Here is a 19,552-nt window from a genome sequence, read left to right on the forward strand (position 1 = left end):
CACCTTTCGAATTATTTTGAATTTTGTATTCCGGAGATTGTCCTTACGACCACCTTTACGACGATACATTTTTTTCGGTAACAAGTCCATACTTCCTCAGACAATGGCCTAAATGCTCCATGAAACCTTGACGGCACCAACTATAATGGCAAATCCGCAAGATAAATCTCGCAGGGAGTTTCTGATTGTTCCAAACTTTGAACATCGTATTATTTCATCTAGTCATTTATCAGGTTGGAATATGTACTGTATCGGTCCCGTCCTTCGGGTACCTCCCACACAAAATTTTGGGAAAATTGCAATTTAAAATCTAATCTCCGATAGTTTTGATTTTTTTTCCAAAAAGTCCTTTTTGCTCGCCCTGTTACTCAGCGTAATCTTTTCGGGTGCAAGTCCACACTTCCTAAGCCAATGGCCCAATATATCCTAACCCTCGAATGGAGAAACCAATTTGGTCCAAACGTTGTACATCGTATTATTTATTACAGCTTCGATTTTTGACCTAATATCGACTTTATCGGACCGCTATTTCGAGTACCTTCCACACAATGCCACCGTGGTGCAATGGTATGCACGCCCGCCTTGCACGCAGAAGGTCGGTGGTTCGATTCCCCGGCCAGGCAACACCAAACATTTTTCAACGGTGGCAAAATACCCCTCAGTAATGTTGGCGACATTTCCTGAGTATTTCAGCCTTGTAAAACTTCTCTATAAGTGGTGTCTTAGGACACGCCGTTCGGACTCGGCGATAAACAGTAGGTCCCATATCATTGAGCTAAATATGAATCGGGGTGCACTCATTGATATGAGAGAAGTCTCCCTTGTCCCATATGGGATGTTGTGGAACAATGTTTTTTTTTTGTTTGTGTTGTCCACACAATGCTTAGTTTAAACGGTACCATTTTTTCGCAGGCAAATCCATATTTTCTGAGAAATTGCCCCAAAGAACTCAAAAAACCGCTATAGACGTCAGAAGTATTAGGTCCAAGGCTGAGGGTATATCTATGTCGGTACAGCTGACTGATACTTTACTTGTTGTTTCTTAGTATGTTGCTTTTTGGGGGTATGGGTTACTAGTTCATGGAGTTGGGCAATTGAACGATCTAGTTCACTGTCCTAGTTCAAAAACGTATGAGCAACATCATACAAACTAACGATAGATATTAAATATACGCATTTTGGTCATACAAACGACCGGTGTCCATTGAACTAGATTGTGAACTGGGTCTTTCAATTGCCCAACTCTACTAGTTCAACGCCCAACACATATTTTTAACGTTCTTATAGGCGAACGCTCGGCATCTTTCTACTCGAGTTGTTAAATCTAGTGAAATAGTTCAGAACATTGTCAGTTTGGGTATGAGTGATTTTATACAAACGAATATATGAAATCTATTATACGCAATTGTTTCATACCAACTACCGGAGTCCATTGAATTAGATAGTGAACTAGGTCGTTCAAACGAAACAAAACGACTTTCTACTGATATATCTGAACACTTTATCCTATGTTGTATGTCTTTAAGTGTTATAACATATTGACCTAATACTGTATTGGCAACACTCACTCTTCGACAAGAGATAAGAAAATGAATAAGAGAATTATATGAAATCAACTTCATAAAAATGATCCGAGAGTGAGAGAGAAAGACTTTCACAAAGCGAATATAAATAAAGCACACGAAATGATTTCGAAGATTAGTGCAGGTAGCAGCGTTCTGAAATGTGTAAACATCGACCGGTTTACATGCATCAAACAAACAGGTTTAGTAGTAATTTAATTGTCAACACCAGCGGTTGTTTCGTTACGGAATATATTGACCTAATGATTTTTGTGAGATAATTAGTGTCGTAATACGTTCTATCAACGCGGATCATCAAAAAAATGAATACTTTATCATTAGTGGGCCTTGCAATATTGGCCGTGTTTTTAAAATGCTTGCCAACAATATTACAATTTATAAAATTGATAAAATGGTCTGCAACAGTTCCTGGACCAACAATTGGTGAACTTATGGAAAATGCCAAAAAAGGACGTAAGTGTTTTTGTTTAACTTAAAACACATACAGCGTTTGAATTAAAAGAAATGATAAAATTTTTGGGGTATCTTAGGCCTCAAAATAAAAATTTATACAGTGAATATATGTATACTACTTAGACCTTAATCTTTAATTTGTCAGCACAATCTTAAGTGGTGCACCTGATAAACATTCGCTTGTGCTAAACATTTACTTGGTGCTATAAATCGTGTCTACTGCTTCGGGGATTATTCTTTGTTGACACAAAACAGTATTGAAGTTGGATGCTACTTATTTTGAAGGCGTTTTGTGACCCTATTTACAAGGCATATGTACTAAGTTCAGAACATGTTAATACCATTAAAATTATGGACAAATTAAAATAATTACTTAACTTCATTATTGACTTAAAGTTCTAACAAAGCCTTACTTATTTATTCAATTTTAAAAATTTTAAATTACAAGCGTAATTCACTGTAATTACCAACTAATTACTTTGATAGGAATAACAACGACGCAAAATGGTTCGAATATCGATTTTCCTGGCCAAAACCCCAATTTTTTGTCGTCACCGATTGTTAATTTTTATATGTCATTCTGTTGTAAAAATGTTGAAATTAAGAAAACCAAAAAAATTATGTCAAATATTGGGCGTTGATGGATATTGTGTTCATTGGTTTTTGTTAGGTAGGTCAAGAAACGTTTTAATAAATAAACGTAACGTTTACACCTAGTGAGCTATTTTATTTTTATTAAGGTACTATATTTTAGTGAAATTCCAACTTTAGTGGAGTAGAACTTTTAGGGAAGGACTGAAACAAAGTTTCGTATTCGCAGAAAGATTCCTGAGAGTGTCACATTTCGGTCATATATAATTTGAAACCGTCTCGTTCAGTCCGTTTAACACTTCTTTAAATTTATTGAAATTACATAGGTAAACATGTGTGTTTTCTTACTGTTTTCCCATACGAGTTACAGCTTTTATACACAAATGAAATTGTCCACTCCTTCGGGTACCACCCACACAAAATTTTGGATATACATATTCACTTCAATACCTGCTCTCTAATCACTTTTTTTGGGGCCAAGTCCATACTTCTTGAGAAAACAGCCCGAAAGTTGTAAAAAACCCCTATGGCACCGTATGTAGTGGCGGGAGAGCTCGAACCGAATACTGCATTCGTCCACACTTTGGATATTGTAATATTTCTTTGAATATTAGATGAAATTCGAAGCTGGTGCTTATAGGTCAACTCCTTCCGGTACCTCCCCCACAAAAGTTCGAAAATATTTTCTAAAATGGTACCAACCGATTTGGTCCAAACTTTGGATCTCTAAATATTGTCGAACCTTAGTTTATGATCAAATTCTGTCCAATCCTTGTGGTACCACCCACACAAATTTTCAACATTTTTGTGTGGTTCGAGGATCCTTTGCACATTTTTAACGAAGGTTTTCCTAGTGAACCTGTTTACAGCGATATTATGTTTTTCGTAAGCTAGTGTGATAAAAAAAGTCCTATCTATCGATATCCCCACAAGTTTTTGAGCTTTAAATACATACTTCTTTTTGGGAAAAAAAGTATTTCAATTCACACAGGTTGAGGGCATATCTCTGTCGGCAAAGCCGACTGATACTTTTTTACTTGTTTTCTTATATTTGACAATGGTTGTGACTTTTGTGCCAAATGTTATAAAAATCCGTTTCAGTCCAACCGTCAGGTTTTTGTCAAACTAAACCTCTCAATTTTTGTTTTAGATCGCCGACGTTTGTCATAGATTCAGGTTTGAATGTCGGACATTGTTCAAAGTTAAGAACAATTGAGAATTTTTACTTTTCTCTCCACCTTTTTTTCAGTTTATGCGAAAAAAACCCGATACTTTTAATTTTTTATAGTTATCTTATCGTTTTCAAGAAAACAAATTCTCATTTTTGGCAATCGTTTTTTGAAATTCATAGGTTATCGTTGCATCTTGATAAGGCAATCCCAAAGTTAAAGTTCTTCAAAATTGGTAATTTTCTGTAGTGTCTTTCCTACAATCGTCATTAGCTAAAACTTTTGCGTGTCCATTACTTTTGTTAATACAAAATATTTTCAATAAGTTACAACCAAAATAAACTTATATTTATTTTGGAAGCGCAGTTGAAGTGGTGCAGAGTGCCATGCGGGCCTGTGCCGCATGCTTGGTAGTTGCTTTTCACGGTGTCATCTATCCTTGCCTTTATGGCATCTGCGACTGCATCAGTCTGAATGCTATTTAAATCTGCTTGATAGGCTTGCTGGTCTTTTGTAACGCTGGACTTCTCTGTCTAGATCTTGAAGATCCCTCGACATGTCTGGGTTCAACATATGGTGATTAGGAGCAATCAGTTGTGTTGCGGCACTGAAATCTGAATCACTGAATCATTGTCTTCTTACTGAAGACAAGAGGAGGCAATCTGTGGCTGTTCTCAGGGCGGCATTATGACAGGTTTGAATATTTTTCCATCGCGTTGCACTTATATTAACGGAACACCATTCGATGATCAGGATGATTCTCACGGTAACACATGAGCAATTACTGCAGCGAGAGCATGCTATTTTGTTGCTTCACTGGAAGAATATTTTTCTTCCCATGTTGATGGTCCGCAGAAGACATGAGGATTCGACCTGTTGCAGTACTCAGGGCGGCACGGATGAAAGAACTTTTGCCTATTAATCATTAAATAACGTTTATTCCATAAATATAAAATATAAAAAAGCTCACTCTCAAATTGATATAAAAACATATTTTCTGAAAAAATGTATGAAATGAAAAAAATTCTCAAAATTATTTCCTGTTGCACGGATAGGTAGATAGATAGATAGATAGATAGATAGATAGATAGATAGATAGATAGATAGATAGATAGATAGATAGATAGATAGATAGATAGATAGATAGATAGATAGATAGATAGATAGATAGATAGATAGATAGATAGATAGATAGATAGATAGATAGATAGATAGATAGATAGATAGATAGATAGATAGATAGATAGATAGATAGATAGATAGATAGATAGATAGATAGATAGATAGATCGATAGATAGATAGAGCTTTTTTATCACACTAGCCTACGAAAAACATAATATTGCTGTAAACAGGGCCACTAGGAAAACCTTAGGTAAAAATGTCCAAAGGATCCTCGAATAGACCCTTAACCACACAAACATGTTGAACATTTGTGTACCTGGTGGTACCACAAGGATTGGACAGATAGGGCCCAAATTTGAACATAAACTAAGTTTCGCCAATATTTAGAGATGCAAATTTGGACAAACTCGGTTGCTACGTCTATGAGAAATGGCGCGTACCATTTTAGCGAATATTTTCGAACTTTTGTGGGGGAGGTACCGCAATGAGTCGACCTATAAGCACCACCTTCGAATTTCATCTAACATTCGAAGAAATATTACAATATCCAAAGTGTGGACGAACGCAGTAATCGGTTCGAGCTCTCCAGCCACTACATGTGGTGCCATAGGGTTTTTTTCATAACTTTCGGTCTGTTTTCTCAAGAAGTATGGACTTGCCCCTGAAAAAACTTTTACCGTCGTAATTGAGTCAGCGATGGCAAGTTGCTTCAACAAAAACAAAAGTGATTCAAGAGCAGGTCTTAAAGTGAATTTATCCAAAATTTTGTGTGGGAGGTACCCGAAGGAGTAGACAAATATAGTCCATATTCAAACCTGGTCTATATCTGCTAGATATATGTGTAAAGTATGGACCAAATCGGTCACTCCCGTCAAAAGTTATCGTGCGCACAATTTTTCCGAACATTTTTCAACTTTTTGGGGGAGGTATCTGAAGGAGTGGACCGATATGGCCTATCTTCGAACTTAAACTATGTTTGCACAAAATATTACGAAGGCCACATTTTGGAGCGAATCGACGAATCCGTTGCGCTCCAACCACTACACACGGTGTCATAGGGTTTTTTTGTACCTTTTGTTACCGTTTTTCTCAGGAGGTATTGACTTGCCCCTGATGAAACTTATACCATCGTATGGGGGGCAGTGGATACAAGTTGCTACAATAAAAATCAAAACGATTCGAGAGCAGGTCCTAAACTGAACTTTTCCGAAATTTTGTGTGGGAGCCATACGAAGGAGTGGGCCGATTGAGTCCATATTGGAACATAATCTAAATCTGGTAGAAATTTCACGATGTGCAAAATCGGTTAATTCCTTCACGAGTTATCGTGCGCTCAAATTTTCCAAACATTTTCGAACTTTGGTTGGGGAAATACCGGAAGGAGTGGACCGATATAACCCATCTTCGAACTTAAACTAAGTTTGGACAAAATATTACGAAATCCAAATTTTGGACTGAATCGGTTGATCCGTTCGAGAGTTATCGTGCGCTCCAGCCAGACAGACGGACGGACATGGCTAAATCAACTCCAAATTGTCTGAAACACATTTCGTCCAAACATACTTGGGGTCTAAAACCATTATTTCGATGAGGCACATTTTGCTCGTATGAAAGTGTATATAGCCTCGTTAGCATAAATGCTGAGGGTATAATTAGTGAGAAAAAGTGAGATATATCCGTTTGGATATAACATGTAGCTCTAATGTTTATTCCCAATCATATATCTTCTTCAAAAAAATTGTCCATAAATCAGATAAATTCAAATTAGCTTGAGTTTTTTTCACTGAAGCACCTTATAACAAAGATTTTATGTAATCTTACGTAATCTTATTGGCATCCATGCCTGGACCACCATGCCTATTTACAATACTTCGCGAACGATGTGGGTGGCTAACGACAGGTAGAGAACTTTGGTGAGATACTCAACTTTTAGATCATCCAGACGCTTCATTCGCAACATCATCCATGGTAAATTGTGAAGGTTCTTCCCCTGCAGGAAGAGATGTTATCCCACGTAGTGCCCTTATCTTCGCCCTGTCACACCCAGGATGCTCGACAAACTGTGTATTAAAATCAGAGCTCCGAATACTCGCTCGAATTCCACTCGCGAGTCAAACTCTTCTCGAATTCGAGCAAATTGAGGGAGGCAAGTTGCTTCCTCCCAACCTCCAAACAAAAACTTACGCCACCCTGAAAAAAAAACCTGCCCCACCTACACCAAAAAATTACCACCTCCCCCCAAATGTTCACTCGCAAGTAAATCGGAGCTCTGATTAAAATAACTTGCAACCCTCTTCGGATAAGGCAGATAGGGTGACGTAGCCAAACGAGACTGAGGTCCTACCTAGCTTCTTTACAGGATATGAGTGTGACTGGACCGTTGTCCACATTTCACTTATTCTGACTCCAATGTTGCAACCAACCAACCTATTAACTTCCAGTATCAGCTCTCTGACTCTGGGGTCACTGGGTCACTGACACGGCGACCTCATAATCCCATCTACTCCGCTGAGAAATTTGGTCTCACTGCAGCAGTGATGATGTCCGGGAACGTCCTTTCTACTACCTGAACATCAGAAGGGTTGGATAGATCTCTGAAGCGGATTAGTGAACTCTCTGTAACTCGGCCATTTAGCTTTCCCATGATTGATGAAAATGCGGCGTTCAGAGGTGATGAGAGACAAATATGGGGAGATGGTCAGATCAGGTGACACAATGGTTATGTCTGCAAACTATGACAGTCTCCGCTAATTCTGTTGGAGCTATAACTCTGCTCAGCAACACTATACCCGTCTGGCCGTTTCTGAGGACCGAATGTCACAACTCAGGATGAGAATTACAGTCCCCCAAGACCAGACGATTATGACCATCTAAAAGCGGACTAATATTGGGCCTATAACTTGGACTACAGCTATTTATTGGCGGGATGTATACTTTAAGCAACTCTACCACGGCAGGTGCACACCTGACGGGTACCCCCATACATTCCATGTACGGCTCAAGCGACAGTACATTGTAACCACCAGTACATTGTAGCCACCACAACGCTGTAAGCTGCAGTTGTTGTTGAGCTTGGTTTCCTTATTCTTCCACCATTTCCTCGATCTCACCTCGGTGTCCATTGCAACTAAATTTCCAGGGGTTGTTTGCGGGAGACGTCGACGTTAGAAGGGTTTACTCATCGTTTCTTCCAATGACATTACTGCTCTGTTCCAGAAACTGCAAGAAGTTACTACTTTTTACTACGATAACATTTTTATACCCTACACCACTATGTGGTAAGGGGTATTATGTGTTAGTGCATTTGTATGTAACATACAAAAGGAAGCGAGATAGACCCATAGTTCCTTCTAGGGATATATATACATAGAATCACTTTCTGAGTCGATTTATGCATGTCCGTCCGTCCGTCCGTCCGTCCGTTCGCAACATACAGGTCGCATTTGTTGACCGATTTCGCTGAAAATTGGGGAATACCATTTTTTAGCCGTCGGAAGATGGGCTATAGCGGTCCAAGTTTTGGTATAGCCCCCATATAACGGTACCTCCCGATTTAAGGTATTTTAAGGATCTTAGCCGCATTTGTTGCCCAAACCAGCTGAAATTTTACATTTGAGGTTCCCAATGGCCGCGAAATTGCTCCACTAAAAATTGTCAAGATAGGTCCACGGTTCGGTATAGTCCCCATATAACGATACCTCCCGATTTAAGGTATTTTATGGATCTTAGCCACATTTTTTGCCCAAACTAGCTGAAATTTTACATTTGAGGTTATCAATGGCCGCGAAATTGCTCCACTAAAAATTGTCAAGATAGGTCCACGGTTCGGTATAGTCCCCATATAACGATACCTCCCGATTTAAGGTATTTTAGGGATCTTAGCCACATTTTTTGCTTGAACTAGCTGAAATTTTACATATGTGGTTCCCAGTGGCCACGAAATTTCGCCACTTAAAATTGTTAAGATAGGTCCATGTTTTTTTGTAGCCCCCATATAACGGTACCTCCCGATTTTAGGTATTTTAACGATTTTCCCCAAATATGGCTCCAATTTGCGTATTGGGATGTATACTAATTATTCCATTTTTACATATTTCGACTGGTGTAGGGTATTACATAGTCGGCCCGCCCGACTTTGGTCTTTTCCTACTGGTTTCCTTTATGTTATTGAAAAAAATATTCAAAATTAGTAGATTCTTGTAGTAGTGGAACAGACTATACATTAGATGATAGAATAAGTCCTGGATTTGACATGACCTTCCAGTGAAAACAAATAGTTCTCATACGCAGTCTTTTATACAAATTATTTTTACTAAGCCAGAATAACAAATAAGATTCTCTATATTTTCTTTTTAGAAATTCTTAACTGGTTTAAGGAATTGCGTGCAAAACATGGTCCCACCTTTCGCATATGGATGGGTCGAGATTTAATGGTATTCTTCAGTGATCCGGAAGATCTGAAACAGTTGTTGAGCAATAATAATTTACTGCATAAATCTAGGAATTATAGCAGTCTTGAGCCGTGGTTGGGTAAAGGTCTGCTAACGAGCAGTGGCGAAGCATGGCATGGAAGACGGAAGTTGCTAACACCAGCTTTTCATTTTCGAATTTTAAGTGAATTTAAGGAACCTATGGAAGAAAATTGTAAGATTTTAGCTCATCGTCTTCAGGAGAAATGTACGGGTGAAGAAGAATTCGATATCTATCCATATATTACTCTGTTTGCTTTGGATGTCATTTGCGAAACCGCCATGGGTATTAAGAAAAATGCCCAAATGCAATCGGAATCGGAATATGTTAAGGCGGTACAGAGGTAAGGAAGATTATCATTTTCGTTTGTTCGACACGTTAAACATAGTCTTTCATTTATTTCCTGTATATTCTGTTTTTTTCAGAATGTGTCACATTTTACACACAAAAGCTTTTTCATTTTGGCAACGAATGAATCCATTCTTTAAATACACCCAAGCAGGACGTGAACGTGATGCCTGTCTCACCATATTACACCACGAAACAAATCGTGTCATTAAATTAAGACGTCAGATGTTGGAAGATGCTAAAATTCAAACAATGTCTGATGCTGAGAAGTCACTCGATCAAATTGGCAAGAAAAAACGTTTCGCATTTTTGGATATGCTGCTGATATCACAGATGGAAGGTCGTGAGCTAAGCGATAGTGATATACGTGAAGAAGTTGATACATTTATGTTTGAGGGTCATGACACAACAAGTTCAGCAATTAGTTTTGCAATTTATCTGCTATCACAACATCCTCAGGTGCAACATCAGGCCTATGAGGAGTGTAAGGCAATGGAGGGCAGTGAAAAAGAAAATATGCCATATCTGGAAGCTGTTATTAAAGAAACGCTTCGTATATATCCCTCTGTACCGACATATGCCCGCTCTATAACAGAAGATTTACAAGTTGGCAAGCTGACTCTGCCCAAGGGCTGTAATATCAGTATTTTATCATATTTAGCGCATCGTGATGAGAACATCTTTCCTGAACCTGAAAAATTCGATCCAACAAGATTTTTAGAGAAGGATAAGAATCTGCATCCGTTCAGTTTTGTGGCATTTAGTGCTGGACCGCGTAATTGTATTGGTGAGTAATGGAAAATCAGTAATAAAATCATTAGCATCAGCAGCAAATTTTATTCCATATATTCTGATATTTTATAAGTAACTTCCTCTAATAAATGTCATATTGCTTTATTTTCTTTCAGGTCAAAAATTCGCAATGCTGGAATTAAAATGTACTCTGTCCTACCTCCTGCGTAATTTCGAATTTTTACCAGCTAAAAACTTTACACCCAATCCTTTGCCGGAATTAGTTTTGAAAAGTGGTAATGGTATTAGAATCCGCCTAAAGTCACGTAACTGACTTTAGATTACACTGTGCTACAGTGAAAATTTGCAGGGGTTCTAATGCATAAATTCGGTTTTGTGGGAGTCCACAGAAGACGAAAATACCTTTGGTTTCTTTGGGTCACTTCGGTTTTTCATTTTATAACGGTAAATGTAGTGAAAAATGGGCTTTCTTGGATTTTCAACTTTAAACGGACATTACTTCTTTTTTCCACAACCAATTTGCACGCACTGCTTTTTATTATAAAGGGGAGAGTAATGCATTTCGAACAAGCCATAGATTTTTAAAATCGGTTAACAAATGGCTAAGTAATAGTGGTTTAAGTGTGACAAAAACTCTTTAAAAACAGTAAAATGTTTTTTCTTGTGCTCTAGGCTGCGTAAATGACACCTAACAGTACAATTATTTACTGTTAACAAGTAGGAAATTTAGTTGGCTTTCCAAAATGGGAAAAACCAACAAAATCCGTTGAAAAATGAATGCGTTATGGCATTTTTTGTGTTTCAACTTTTTGGTTTTTTTCATATTTTCCTTTACAAAACATTGATACCTTGTGCGTAATTGTTAAGCAGGATAATGACAATTAGAATCATACATGCTAAGATACCCATCTTTTATAAAGGAAAATATGAAAAAAACCAAAAAGTTGTAACACAAAAAATGCCATAACGCATTCACTTTTCAACCGATTTCGTTGGTTTTTCCCATTTTCGAAAGCCAACTAAATTTCCTACTTGTTAACAGTAAATAATTGTACTGTTAGATGTCATTTACGCAGCCTAGAGCACAAGGAAAAACATTTTACTGTTTTTAATGAGTTTTTGTCACACTTAAACCACTATTACTTAGCCATTTGTTAACCGATTTTAAAAATCTATGGCTTGTTCGAAATGCATTACTCTCCCCTTTATAATGAAAGACAGTGTGTGCAAATCGGTTGCGGAAAAAAGAAGTAATGTCCGTTTAAAGTTGAAAATCCAAGAAAGCCCATTTTTCACAACATTTACCGTTATAAAATCAAAACCCGAAGTGACCCAAAGAAACCAAAGGAATTTTCGTCTTCTATGGACTCCCACAAAACCGAATTTGTGCATCAGAAATCCTGCAAAAAATTTTTGTCCTCATTTGTATCACAGTGTTATTATAAGTAGTAGGCTATATGTCTAAGTTAAAAAATGTAAACAATAAAATATATTTATAAATCCCAACAATTAACAAGTAAGAAAGTATCAGTCAGCTGTGCTAACGGGGACATACCCTCAGCCACTGACCAAAAAAAAAAAAACAACAACAACTACAACTACAAAACCAAACCAAACACAATAATTATGCCGTATATAAAATGCATTGATTTTGTATCACGAGTTTGCTTCAAAATATGTATGTCCGTAATGTGGAGCTATACCAAATTATTGACATATACCAAACATTTTTAGTAACCAACCAACCAGCTGAGGAATAATAATGTCGAACGAGCCGACTGGAGGTGAAACTCTGATAAGGTGTTGATGCATATCAACTAGTTAGCTACATTGGGCAGGAACGATGTATTTGTATTGTAGCACTTCTTTATTGACAAATATTTGCTTATAATATAACAATCCATTTTTTAAAGTTTAATATAGTATGTATGCAAAAGTTCAATATAAGAAGTATTTAAAATGTACGACAATGTTGTTGAACGTCTGTCGTATGCTAGTACAATGTACATTTAATAAAATTCATTTACTAGAAAATGACGGTATTTATAGCATATTTCCAGGTATCTTACTAGTTTATCCCAATCATCCTCACCTTGGCCATCGAGAATATTGATAACTGCATCATCATCTAGAATTGGTTTTTGAAATATCATCACTCTGAATTCTTGAAGAACTGGACAAGTTCCAATAAAATGTTGTAACGTTTCGATTTCATGGCTGTTACAGAGGTTACATTCTTTTCTTGAGTCTTCGGTTTCGAAACTGTTGTATCCTAAGGGTATCATGCCACTGCGTGCTTTAAAAATCCATACGATCTTCTCGTATGAGTAATGTTCATTAAGGTATAGAGATGCTCGGTTTGGATCAAGATATTTGTATATACGTAGACTCTGATTATTTTCCTTTCTCCACAATCTTTCCCCATACGTTCGGAGATTTATACTACTTAGTATATTATTACAAAATATGTTCCAGTCGCCTATGGATGTCACTGCGTGATATAATTCTAGGTTAAACATTTGGCTTAAACTGCCCAATTCCTTTGCCCAGAATGTTTTTCTGTGTAATTCAACTTCTGCCAGCATTTTCGCCAGTCGTTTATTTGTGTACCGAAACAGTGTTCTGCCTATATAATTTTGGTGTAAGCCCAAAGTATAAAGTTGCGTGTCTTCTATTTGAGTTTCTAACATTAATACGTAGTTTGGTGTAAAGCTTGGTACTCGCAATAAACGTTTTACGAAATATCTCTGTAACGTATTAATTTCATCGAAGTAGGCGAATCCCCACACTTCAGCAGCATATGTTTGTATAGATCTGCATGCCGCTAGAAATAGTTTCCATTTAAAGTTGAGTTTTATATCAGATCTGTTCATAAACTGTTTCCAGGTTACATTTATTGCTGTTTTTGCATCATTGTTTCTTTTTTCTACATGTTTATAGAATGTCATTTTAGGGGTAAATGTCACTCCCAAATATTTAAATTCGTTCGTAATCTTTATTTCGGAGTTCTTATATATCCATTTTTCATGTTGACTTAGTCTGCCTCCATTCCTGAAAACCATAATTTCTGATTTGGATAAGTTGACTTCCAGGCTCCACATTTTACAATAATTTTCTAATCTATTGATCATTTTTTGTAGTACGAGTATATCATCGGCTAGAAGCACAATATCATCTGCGTATAATAGTAGTCTGATATTAGTACTTTCCACAAATAATCCACCTTCAACGTAGTCATGCAGGTCGTTTACGTAAAGCGCAAATAACAATGGCGACAAAAGACATCCTTGTTTTACTCCTTGTGTGGTTTCAAAATAATCTGATAGTTCCTTTCCATTCCATATTGCTGACAAAGTATTGCTGTAGATTTTTTCTATCATTGTGACCAATTTATACGATACACCCATACGATATACTTTGTAGATCAATGCTTGCCTCGATATATTGTCAAACGCTGCCTTGAAATCTACGAAAAATGCATATACCTTTCTCTTTTCCGCTAGTTTAAGTTTAACAATTGAAGCAAGATTGAAAATATTGTCTACGGTTGAGTAATTTTTCCGAAAACCAGCTTGATATTCGATTAAAATTTCGTGTTTCTCAACCCACCTTTGCAATCTTTCATTTATTAAACCCATGAATAGTTTTGCTGCACAGTTCATAAATGAGATTCCTCTGTAATTTGATGCTTCATTTAGATCGCATTTCTTGTGTATCGGGAAAATTATTGATTTTTTGAACACAGGATCAAGTGTAGTGTTCGAATACATATTGTTGTACGTCCTTAATAAAAGCCTATGAAAATCCTCCGTGCCATTTATGTAAAATTCATATGGTATCCTGTCCTCTCCAAGGGCCTTATTATTTTTAGCGTTCGCAAGTACTTTTTTTAAATCAGACATTGAAAATGGTCTATCTAGATCCGTATCGTTTATAAATGGTGGTGCATAGTGAATCATCGTTATTACTTGGGAGTTATTTAATAGATTTTCATAATAGTTTTTGAATGAATCTGGACTGATATTTGAGCCTATAACGTGGTGCTGATTTCGCAATTCTCTCACCATTTTCCACCAATCTTTTGACTGTTTTATAGTATTAATCTTGTTCGCCATTGTTTCATAATAAGCTGATTTTCTGCTGCTGCATACTGTTTTATATTTCCGTTTTTCTGCCAGGTATCGTGCTTTATCCTCAGGGTCCCTTGTTCTTCTATATACTTTTAGCATTTTAAAACTTTTTTGTCTTGCCTTATTGCAATTTAGATCGTACCATTTCTGTTTTGGCTCAAAATGACTTTTACGAGCACATACATTTGTAGCAGATTTATATATTATTTCGCAGATGTCGTTTAGGCAAATTTGATTATCTTCTGAAAAGCTGACAATATTTGCGTCTAGATTTCGCTGGTATTCTCTCTTATTCTCATCTTTCCATATTAGTTTTGGTAGCAGCTCCATCTTTTCCCCAATTTGTGCCAAAGAACAAACATTAACTCTTAGCAAGATTGGAAAATGATCTGACCACACTTTTTCTTCGACTTTGAACTCTTCTATATTACCTAATACTTCTTTTGACACAGCACATATAACATTTACTGATTCGCCTAAATTGGTAATATATGTCAGATTTTCTTCCATGTCTCCCCTCGTTATTCCGTTTAAAATCGCCATGTTGAAGTCATCACATAATTGTATGAATTTAATGCCTTTTTGGTTGACAATTTTATCTCTAGATCTTCTAAACTCGTACCCAGAATAGAAATTTTCTTTGTATATATCACCGATACTTTGGTTTATTTCTCCGATTCTGATATTTAGATCGCCCATTATTACTACATTTTGCATTTCTTCAGTAACAAAATATTGCTTAAAGTTTCTAAATTCCAAATCCCATGTAGCAGGCCTTAAATATTGGGGTATAATAAAGAATGTTTGTTCTTTGGTGATGAGTTTTATGAAGAATTTTTCATTTTCGGCAATAATCGTGTAATCAACGCCTATATCTCTTAATACATTGCTTAAACCAATTATTTTCCCACCAATAGCTCTTCCAAATCTATTATTTCGTTTTGCCGGCTCAAAAAATAGATTAAAACCACTTAAATACGATTTTGCTCTTTCATTTTTATCTGATTCTAAGTGCGTTTCTAATAATATAAATACATCAAACTGTTTAATATATTCAAAGAATGATGGGTACAAGTATTTGTTCTCGAAACCATTTATATTATATGAGATAACAGATAAAGTACATGATGTAATGGCTTTTTTGGGGCTTATTAGTTTTTTGGGAATACTTCTTTAGTTAGTTGACCATAATCCAAGCATATAGAATTTATATCTTCTCCATATATTTTCACCAGTTCTTCTTGTCCACTAGCATTGCCAGACATAAGCTTATTATCAAAGTTCCATTTGAACCAACGGTCTTTAATTTTTAATTGATCATTCCTTACTGTGACTTTGTGCTGTTTGCTTACCGACAGAATTTGCTTTCTTAGCGCTATAAACGCTTTCTTATGATGTAGCTTACTTGGTATCATATCTCTTTCAATGGAAATCTTTGATCCAGCCAATTTTCTAGTGTTGCGGAAGACATCATACATAGCTTGCTCAGTTGCAAGTTCTACTATTACCGACATTTTCTGGTTATGATCATAGACTTTAAGGACGTTTTTTATATCGACTTCAATTTGTAGCTTCTCCTTGAACAGATTATGCACCTCTATTCTGGGGTTCTTTGCACTCGCCATTCCCTTGATGTATAATTTGTTTGATTTGATTTGGTTCTGTAGCCAATTTATGTCCTTTTTATATTGTGTGTTCTCATTCTTAACTTTATTTAATTCTTCTTTCAGACTCTGATTTTCGCTTTTCAATGCGTTAATTTCCATGCTGATACCATTTATTTCCGATTTTATCTCCTCTATGTCCGATTTCGTAGCCAAGGTCTTCAACTTTTCATCCAAATTAGAATTTATTGCTTCTTTTATAACATTTATTAAATCATTTGGCTCCATATTTGCCATTATTCTGCTTGAATTTTCAGGTGACGTTATTTCGATATGCTTAGGTTTGGGTATTTGAATGTTATTTTGCATATTTCCGAACCCTGGAAATGTACATGGATGGTAATGCTGGCAATGCTGCGAATCGAAATAGTTAATAATCGATAGTAGTGTTTATCGAACCAAACTTGGTTGGATAAGGTCAGCTGATATGTTTATTTTGTTTTGATCTCGTTTGTTTACTCGACCAAATATTTCCCTTATGGCAAATCCTGAAAAAAAAACAAAAGCCATGTCTGGATTTGATATTTCCGTAAAGCTCATTCGGCTTTATAAGATAAAATCAACTGATATCAGGTCTTCAATTAAACTAGGAAAAGACGTATGAGAACAGTTTATTACCAACATCCGGTGGAAAAGGTTTTACGAGATTGCAGTAAACGCGGGTAATACCAAGCTTATGGTAACTGTGGAAGTTGGTATTTACGATTTTCTGGTAGTTAGAACTTTTGTGTATCTCAAATAATTGTTTTGGAAAACTTCTGCTACTTTGGATTAAGTAAGCAGTTTCAAAAGAAAGCCACATCTTGTCAAACAAAAAATCACACTATACTAACAAAAATGATACATACCTGTGCTAATTTAAATTTCCGAAGCCTAGGTACTTGTCTCAGCTGATAAAGTATTACTTGGCGCGATCAAGAGGAAAATCCTTCAAAAGATCTACGCGTTAATTATTTGTTGACGGTGAATATCGATGTCATGAGAGTGAGTAATGACGAACCCATTAAAAAGCCAATGTAAATAAGATCAAATATAATTAACTGTTATACGAAATGTTTTTTTAAACTGAAATCTTAGCATATTTTTAGGCTGCATCAAATATGTTTATAACAAAATAATCGCAACATTATGGCTCTGCTTAGTAAGTCCCGGTCCACACTAGCGTGATTTCAGTGTACAAATTTCATGAAATTATTGTTGGTAGAACATTTTGGGGGGTGGAGAATTCCTTTTCGGATGAGAGACCTTCCTTAGTATGTTGAAAACCTGGATGAACATATTGTTTGTAAGTCTAACTATTGAGCTATGGTGTGATGAATTTTGGGTCTGTGAGATTAAAAAGTTATATAACTCAATTTCCAGTCGTAGTACGATATTTCTGATATGTCCACTAAAACAAGACGACATTTATACAGCAGATTTCAAAGTTAAAAATGTTCATATTGTGGTACTTTTATTCCGGTTCTTGAAATAAAGGACGGAAAAGTCATGGAAAGAAGCACGTTTCATGCCATTTTCTTAGGAAGTATGGATTTGCCCTTGATGAAGCTTGTATCGTCGCAGGAGGGCAGTGAATACAAGTTGTTACAACAAAAATTAAAGCGATTCGAGAACAGGTCCTAAACTGAACTTTTTCGAAATTTTGCGTGGAAAGTACCTGAAGAAGTAGACCGATTCAGTCCATATTGAAACCTCATCTAAGTCTCGGTTAATCTCTTCAAGAGTTATCGTGCGCTCGAGTTTTCCGAACATTTTCGAACTTTTGTGGGGAGGTACCGGAAGCTAAGCCAAACTAAGTATGGACAAAATATTACGAAAGCCAAATTTTGAACGGAATCGATTGATCCGTTCGAGAGTTATCGTGCGCTTCCGCCAGCCAGCAAGGACGGATATGGCTAAATCAACTCCAAATTGTATGAAACAGATTTCGTCCAAACATATCAATATTTCCAATATTTCAATGAGGCACATTTTGTCCGTATGAAAGTGTATATACCCTCGTTAACATAAATGCTGAGGATATACATCCCATATAACGAGTGTATATGGTAAATTTCAAATATCATGTGCAATTCCATTGAAAAAATTAAAAAAAAAAATTTGCGGGCACATCCGCGATTTTTGGTACATGGGTTACGAAAAAAATCAAATTTCAAATCTGTTTGCGTTCAAAAGTTATGGGGGGTTTTATTACCTAGACAACGCGTCGAAAAATGTGAGACCAAAATTATAAAGATTGAGTTTATAACTTGAATATTACAGCAACAACAAAAGACAAAAACGTATATTGGAATATTACATCAAAAATATATTTTGTGGTTTTGCTTATATGTATTTTGTCAAGAATAAAAAAATAATTGTTCTAAAAAAAACAAATTTTGGATAAAATTTGGATTTTTCTTTAATTCGAAACAGAAAAAGCCACCGGATAAGCCCTTGGGGGACTGGCTTAATGAAGCAATGTTCCAAGAAGAGGAAGTCTCGGGTCAAGACCAAAATGTAAATCAAGTCGCTAACTGAAATGCAGATGTGAATGACTCCATGGATTTTCAAGTGGTAACGTCAAAACGAAGAATTATTGAAAAGAAAATTTCAAGTCAATGTGACGGTAATGCTTTAGCCTCAGGTTCTTCTAAAAGTTTGCAAGGGCAAAAAAAGGGAACAAGCTCTCAAAAAATTTCGCAAGATAAAAATATTAATGTAAGTGGAAACAATGCTACTTCGGTTGTTCCAAACAGTAATAAGCGATCGTTTGATGGCGCATTCCAGTCAAGTACATCTAATAATTATACAGATAATTCCACTAGCAGATCAGATCAGAATAGATTTTCTATACTAGGAGACATTGATATCGAGACAGAGACCTTAAACTTTGTAAGACCGGCTGTAAGCGAAGAGCCGTCAGTAAGGCATGACAAAAGGAAAATTTCTTCCAAAGATACTTCATTTTGTCCACCAAATTTTCTATTTAATATTAAAGATATGGGTTCATTGATTGGTCAACTGAAAGCGAAGAATGTGGTGTTTAAAGTTGTTAACGTGTCTAAGAACAACTGCAAGCTGTATTTACAGGACTCTGGTGTGCATTCGGAAATGATGTCTCTCCTTAGAGAAAAGAAAATTGATTCATATTCATTCACGCCTAAAAATTTTAGGAAACAGTCTCTCGTGCTTAGGGGACTGCATGCTAATATGGATTTGGATTATTTAAAATCTGAAATAAATAGCATTGTTCCGAATGCTGCTGGGTCTGTTTCTAAATTTGAAA

General features: G+C 36.3%; 1 protein-coding gene across 1 annotated transcript; it reads left to right on the plus strand.

The window, feature by feature from the left end:
- Positions 1-1,693: 1,693 nt before the first annotated feature.
- On the plus strand, positions 1,694-12,135 carry LOC141397922 (probable cytochrome P450 4s3). Its single transcript, XM_073974862.1, has 4 exons — positions 1,694-2,036; positions 9,276-9,732; positions 9,815-10,524; positions 10,646-12,135. The coding sequence occupies exons 1-4, from the start codon at positions 1,886-1,888 to the stop codon at positions 10,801-10,803; spliced, it is 1,476 nt and encodes a 491-aa protein (XP_073830963.1). The 5' UTR covers positions 1,694-1,885; the 3' UTR covers positions 10,804-12,135.
- The last annotated feature ends 7,417 nt before the right edge of the window (positions 12,136-19,552 follow it).

Source organism: Musca autumnalis, unplaced genomic scaffold (genome assembly GCF_047663935.1).
Source record: "Musca autumnalis isolate F117 unplaced genomic scaffold, ASM4766393v1 scaffold_3, whole genome shotgun sequence".
In the NCBI taxonomy this organism is placed as follows: Eukaryota; Metazoa; Arthropoda; class Insecta; order Diptera; family Muscidae; genus Musca; species Musca autumnalis.